The sequence below is a fragment of the Canis aureus genome, chromosome 15 (assembly GCF_053574225.1).
Source record: "Canis aureus isolate CA01 chromosome 15, VMU_Caureus_v.1.0, whole genome shotgun sequence".
Classification (NCBI taxonomy): domain Eukaryota; kingdom Metazoa; phylum Chordata; class Mammalia; order Carnivora; family Canidae; genus Canis; species Canis aureus.
This window is the reverse complement of record NC_135625.1, coordinates 50,779,065-50,785,865: the sequence shown is the minus strand read 5'-3', so window position 1 is coordinate 50,785,865 and position 6,801 is coordinate 50,779,065. Positions and strand designations below refer to the sequence as shown.

At 43.4% G+C, this 6,801-nt stretch overlaps 1 protein-coding gene across 19 annotated transcripts in view; it reads right to left on the bottom strand.

The window, feature by feature from the left end:
- Positions 1-256: 256 nt before the first annotated feature.
- Positions 257-6,801, bottom strand: part of KMT2C (lysine methyltransferase 2C) — a 283,002-nt gene continuing 276,457 nt past the window's right edge. For all 19 annotated transcript variants that reach the window (XM_077849571.1, XM_077849577.1, XM_077849576.1 and 16 more), the window contains 4 exons: positions 4,581-4,697; positions 4,152-4,225; positions 3,794-3,902; positions 257-2,207 (listed from right to left, as the gene is read on the bottom strand). In XM_077849571.1, coding sequence (XP_077705697.1) covers positions 2,115-2,207; positions 3,794-3,902; positions 4,152-4,225; positions 4,581-4,697 — 393 coding nt within the window. In that variant the 3' untranslated portion in view covers positions 257-2,114. The remainder of the gene's footprint in view (positions 2,208-3,793; positions 3,903-4,151; positions 4,226-4,580; positions 4,698-6,801) is intronic.

The window sequence follows — 6,801 nt, the reverse complement described above, 5'->3', positions numbered from 1 at the left end:
AAAAAAAAAAAAAAATCCCAAAAGACTAAATGGAACAAACAAAAATAGACTTGAAACAAGGCAACAGGCACCATGGATATTTTTTAATTCGGCCTTGGCAAACACCCCAAGGGAGACACCAAAGTTCCCGTCTTGATTCCGCTTCAGGGAACACAGTGTGTTTTCCATCTGGAACGAGCTGCAAACCAGTCACCTGGGAAGGAAGAGAACCCAGCTTGGCACATCGCCGGCCGGGCAGACACACACTCAGGCACTCTTATAGATGTAAAATATTTTATTTGTAAATGGTGATCTTCTAAATCTGTGTCCACAAATTCCAAAACCCATAACACTCTGTATACTTCAAAAAATTCAATTTTTGCCAACATTAGATACTATTATACAGAACAGAAAACAAAAACCCGGTAGGACAAATACTGGTAGGATGTCAGAATATTGTACAAGAGAAGAAAAATATTCAAGAAACAAATTTCATACAGCTATTTATCAAGAGAAAAATATATACAATTGATTTATTCTGTAAGATAAAAATACATCATGCCATATACATTACAAGTTCAGAACTGCGTCACTGATATACCAACAGTTTACAGCCCACTTGAATTGTGCACACAAAAACTTCATTTATACTTAGCCTGTGAAGTGTCAGTACCAGAATTTTAAGTACAAAATAAAAAGCTAACCTGGTTCAAAATGCTGATTAAGTTTCTACAAGCAAACACAAAACAGTGTGTGTGTGTGTGTGTGTTTTTTTTATTAAAGAAATGTAAACAAACAGTTCATACAAACACATTTTAAAATTACATCTTCCAAAACCCTATTGTCGGGGTCCTGCAGCTGCAAGCGTGACCACATCGCTCTTTTTTTTTTTTTTTCCTTTTCAGATTTTTGTGTTAAATAGAAGGCTAGAATTAGGTTGGAGTCCTGCTACACGATCTGGTATGTTTACATGATTCTCTGTGGCTTGAAACAAAGTTCTAATCAAAACTACGTCCGCTGAAGAAAAGTTCAGCCTCCATTTGGGTGTATTTTTAAGCAGTTATTCACAGTTATCACAAATTGTAAGCACAAAAAAAACCTGACTGAAGAAGTAGGGATGCAACAATATAATATGAAAAAGTTAGTTTAAGTTACCAAAACAGCTATAAAAGTCGTAGTCTTAGCCTACACTCGGTTCTATCAGAAGGTGTATAAAACAATTAAGTACTAATAGACCGTAGTTTGCAAAAAACCCCAAATGCTCTAGGTTGAAATTTTGGTTATTACATAATTATAATGGCATATTTAATAACACAAAATTATATTGTGACATCCCTATGAACATTTTATAAGCACCCGAGCTGCTGCGGAGCCTGGTAGCATTTGGTCAATACTATTTTTTATACTGTATTTTTTTCTCAAAATATTTACATATTTGTACAAAGTAACAGGGTCTGTTAGTTCTGCAGGTAACAGCAGCAGCTTGGCTTTCTTCTAACTTTTATTTAAAAATAGCTTCATTCACTTATTCAATAATAAATACAAAAAGTTTCTCTTATTTTACAGAAATCAAAAACTACAATAAACTGACTCATGGAATCAAGTATTTAAATGTATTTTAGTGCAAGTTATTACCCCTTAGCTCTATCCCTAAGGAAGTCATTTCAGTACATTCCTTGTTCAGTGGTGTCTACTTTATTTTAAAAAATCTTTTAAGTCAGAGGGCCTGCCCCTTGTTCAGATAAGGCCGTGGCCAGCACTTCGGACGTCCCATCTCCCTTTCGCTGGTGATCTGTCTGTACATTCATAGGAAGACCCCGCTCCGGGGCCGGGCAGCCAGCGGCTCCTCGCCCCGACGTGTCTCCTCAGTGAGACGCAAAAACACAACACAAAACAAAACCCACCCACAGAAAGAAGGAGGAAAGAAAGAAGAAGAAAACAAAAGTGCTGGGCTGCTCCGGTGTCCCGGCCGCCCTCCGGCCCGAAGTGCTGGGGCGACCCAGACTCCCAGGAGCTAGTTTTCAGAAAGTCATAAAACAGGAAACAAAAATCTCTTTCCGTCTGCAAAATTCAAATGGTGTGTAGAATCGCTTCTTCCCAGGGACAAGCCGCCCGCTGCGCCACAAGGAATGCATTCAGTTCATCCACTTCCGGCAGTTCACAGCTCCGCAGTGACACGGGATCTTGTGCTGGTCATCCTCAAAGTCGAACTTGTAATCGTAGCAGAGCTGCCGCGGCAAAGACACAGACTGAGAGGCCCGGAGGGATGGCGCTGCCTCTGTGCCTCAGCCTCAATGCCAGCCGCTGGCTGGCCCAACCCTGACCCTGGATCCCAGACCCCTGGAGTCCCCAAGGGAGGGGAGGCCGGAGGCCGGGTGCCTTTGCCCCCTGGGGTACCGTGTGCCCTGGGGAGGGGCTGCCCCTACCTCCAGCCTGCGGCTGGGGGCAGTACATCCGGGGTGGGGCCAGTTGCCCTGCCAAATGACATCTCTCACTTCCAAGAGGTCTATGCAGGGTGAGCCCGCCCAGCTGGCCCGACCCGGAGCCTAAGCCCCTGGCCCACGGCGAGGACTGCCGCTCTCCAGGGTCCTTCTGACCACATGTCCTATGCAGGCCCTGTCTGCAAAGACTTTTTACACTGGAAGGGAAGACACTGCCATGTACCGGGTAGCTTCTCTCTATTACTTGCAGAGTTCTTCAAGGAGATTCTCGCCACTTCATAGAAATGAAGCAGAAGCTTGCAGAAGTTAAGAGATCTACTCAAGAGGACATGGGCAGGAAGGGGAAGGAGGACCAGGAGCTCAGAGGTCCCCACCTGCCCAAGGCCCCTCCTGGTGGCTGGCACCATGCTGGTGCCACATAGGTTCTCTGATTTACTTGAGATATTCCAAAACGTGCCATGGGCCTTGGGTAAATTCTTGATTTAAAAAAGGGAATTCCAAAAAGATGACCACAAAAATACAAGAAATCATCACGTAGCTGTGTTCCGAAGTGGGCTGGGGGGAGGGTTCCCAACAGCATAAAGACACTCAGCCCCATCCCCACCTCTGCCCCTTGGGAGGGTCCTACACAGAGACCCACACTGCTCAGTGGCACCCAGAGCATCTCAAAATGTGTGTGAATTGCATTCGTGGGAGATAGATTTGGGAAACACAAGTATGTGGTCTAGACAGGTAATAACCTTAACAGGTGAAAGGCAGCCATGAGACCAAAGAAACAAAATTATCAAGTTCAGCTTCCAGCATTTTCAAGGAGAAAAAAAATAGTAAAAGAGCCAAACTGTTTGAAAATCTGTTGAGAAAAATCTGTCAGCTTGTATTGATCCTAAGTGTGAATACAGGTGATCTGGACCCACATGCTGCCCCCAGATTGGCCGCCCCCAGCCTCACAGTAGTCTCACATGAGTCATAATGTTCCCAGACATCACAGAGGCCACAATCCCGTGACATTCCCCAGATATCCACTGGATGACAAGCAGACTCTAAGGAGAGGGATACTGCCAAACTGTGACCCCGGGGTAAAGCAGGAGCCCTAAGACACGGGAAAACACTGCCACGTGGGTGAGGCGGGGACGTGGGGCTCACAGAGCACAGAACGAGGGAACCAGGAAGCCGGTACTGAATCTTGCAAGTCTGCCATGAGGAGGACGGGCCACTTGATGTCCAGGATGCCGTGAGGGCATGGCAACCTTGGACTCACACACAGAGAGTTTTCTAGCAGTAAAGACCCAGAGAATGCCTGGGCAAGATTACCTGGCAAGCAGCGACCTACAAGCAGGGATATGAGAGAGCAGATGTGATCCCAAGACTCTTACCTCTTCTCCTTTCTGGATCCTCCGGTTGGAGCTGATGATAATTTTGTGTCCTCTCTCAAAAGTCACCACTTCAGCCACACAGTTAGGTGCACACGAATGGTTGATATATCTGTAAGCCACCGTTTCAGAAAACAATTTATTATGAAACAGCTGGAAGAAGTTTTAAAAACCTTCAGTTCATACGGAAAACTCTTTCCTAGTTACATTTCTACCTGCCCGTTCGTAGAACAAGAATACACAATTTTAAATGAAAATTCTTTTCAAAGCTCATCTGCTCTGAATTTTCAATCCTGGAGGCTGTCATTAGTGCATGGACCCACTGGGCACAACTTCCTTGACCAGATTCCCTCCGTCTCACCTGGCAGGCCCTCCGGTGAGTGTTGCATCAATCACATGGTCATTATCCATGCGGAACATGTACACGCCACGATTCTGAAAGAGAAAAGTCAGAAATTCCTCCACGTGCATGTTCAGAGCAGGAACACTTAGCTGGAAGTGAATGGAAACAGCCCAATTGTGGTCACTGTGCATGTCACACAACCGCGGTCACGCAGTGTGAACAGAGAGCAGCACATTGGAAGGTTGCTCGTAAGGCTCACTAATCTACAGCTGTATCTATGCAAATAGTAACACTGACTAGATAGGGTGAGGCTGATGGAAAAAAAAAGGAAAACACAAGAATATCTGGATGTCGCTTTTGTTCAAAACTGAATCTCGTAGACAGTCTGATCTGGCCCCCATATGCAGCTCTTAGATGACATGGGGACTGAGGGGGACTGGCACTTACCTGAGACTCATACAGCTTCTCTTTTCTGTTTGCAACTTCGTTTCGAATGATAGTCCCGATGTACTCAATGACCATGGTGTGCTTTTCGATGTCTCTAGCAGCATATAGACCCAGCCCCTGCAGAAGAAATAAATTAAAAATGGCACGGGGTAGGGGTGGGGGTAGTGTGTGTATATGTTCCTCAAAAATCACTTCAATTTCTTTGACAACAAACCTGATTCCCCTTTATACAAAGGCCACAGCAAAAGCTACAGTGAAGATTTCACCTGAACTGGTTTTTTAATTAAATATAATATCTGAGGGCAGCCCTGGTGGTGCAGCGGTTTAGCGCCGCCTGCAGCCCAGGGCGTGATCCTGGAGACCCTGGATCGAGTCCTGTGTCGGGCTCTCTGCATGGAGCCTGCTCCTCCCTCTGCCTGTGTCTCTATGAATGAATAAATAAAATCTTAAAGGAAAAAAAAAATATCTGAAACAATCTTGCCACTTAAAAGTAATGCCATTACTATCTTGCTTTTCTAAATTCTGAAGGCATATTTACAAAGCAGTGCGCCACTGACTGGCTGCCACATTCCGCTGGATTATCCTATCTTCCATGTAATTCATGCTGAGACCCCACCAACTAAACAGCTAATAGCTTCTGGTATTTACTTTAACCCATTACTATTTCTAAAAGGATGTAACAGGACAATAACTTAATATATCAGAAATAGGGCAAACCATAAGGGATTATTAATACTACAGTCATGTTTCAGATTAGGCTAGGTTCCTGGAAGCCAGGGCAAAAGGAGAAGCAGGTTAAGTTACTCTGCTCTAATTACCAGGAAAGTTGGAAAGAAATGGAAGTTCTTCAGGAAGGCAACCTTCTCCCCTAAAGTTTTAAGGCCACAGAGAAAACACTGCACTGGCTAAAAACACTGCAGCAGGTCTCTCATTTGGCAGCTCGTACTGTATATGCTAGTGGTCTAATAAATCACACACTGTGTGTACCTTTAAAAGTTTTTAGCCTTGCAGATTCTGGAAAAATAACATACTGAAAAAAAAATATGGTTGATTTCCATGAATATTTGATATTTTCTTGTCAAGGTGTGGGTGCGTTTGCCTTCTCAACTCAAACTGCCTAGAAGACCACCACAGTAACCAAGCAGGGAAGAGTGTGTGCTAACTGGGGAGTCCCCTGGGGAACAGCCCCTGTCAAGTACCGCCGTGGGGCACATAGTACCAAGGGCTGATCTTAGAGACTCTGGTGTCAACTAAATTATCTTCTGGGGGAAAAAAGTTTTATGCAACTTATCTGTTCAATTCCAGACATAACTGAGGTGAAAGAATCAGAACACAAAAAAAGGAGTATGTCTAGAGATCAATATAGTTTGGTATAAGAATAGACAAGAAGATCAATGAAGGAGAATAGAGAATCCAAGTAAATCCACGCATATGTGAAAATCTAATGTGTAATAGTTGTATAGTAGTATCACCATACTACTATATGGTGTCCTAATTCAGTGTAATATGGGAGAGTTATTAACTAAATGGTGCTTCAACTAGTTATTCACTGGAAGAAAATAGTCTTCAACATTTAAAATTTCTGAAATACAGAAATCCAAGAAACTACATATACAATAACATCTACTGTTTTTTTTTTTTTTTTTAAAGATTTTATTTATTTATTCATGAGACAGAGAGAGAGAGGCAGAGATACAGGCAGAAGGAGAAGCAGGCACCATGCAGGGAACCGATGTGGGACTTGATCCTTGGACTCCAGGACCACGCCCTGAGCCAAAGGCAGACACTCAACCACTGAGCCACCCAGGCGTCCCTAAAATCTACTGTCTTAACCAAGACTAGAAGCCATAGAAAATTATGTATATTTAACTATATAAAAATTAAAACTTTTATAAGTAGCTTAATAACCAAAGGGTGTTTGGTAGGGGAGCACATCTATTAGCACAAGTTCTTATGATTTAGAATATGGACAAAGGATGAATAGGTGATTCATAGAAGAGCAAATCCAAATGGCACATATGAAAAGTCGTTCATTCATCAGCAGTTAGAAACTGCAGAGATGGAAGCAGTATCAGTCTGGCAGAAACATAAAAGGGCAATAGCACTACAAATAGGAAAAGGAGAGAGAGAGTCTCCTAAATGCAGGAAGAAATGTGCAACTGTAGCCTTTTCAGAAAACTAACAAGGTCTGCTAAGATGAAAAGTACATACTTTTACACAG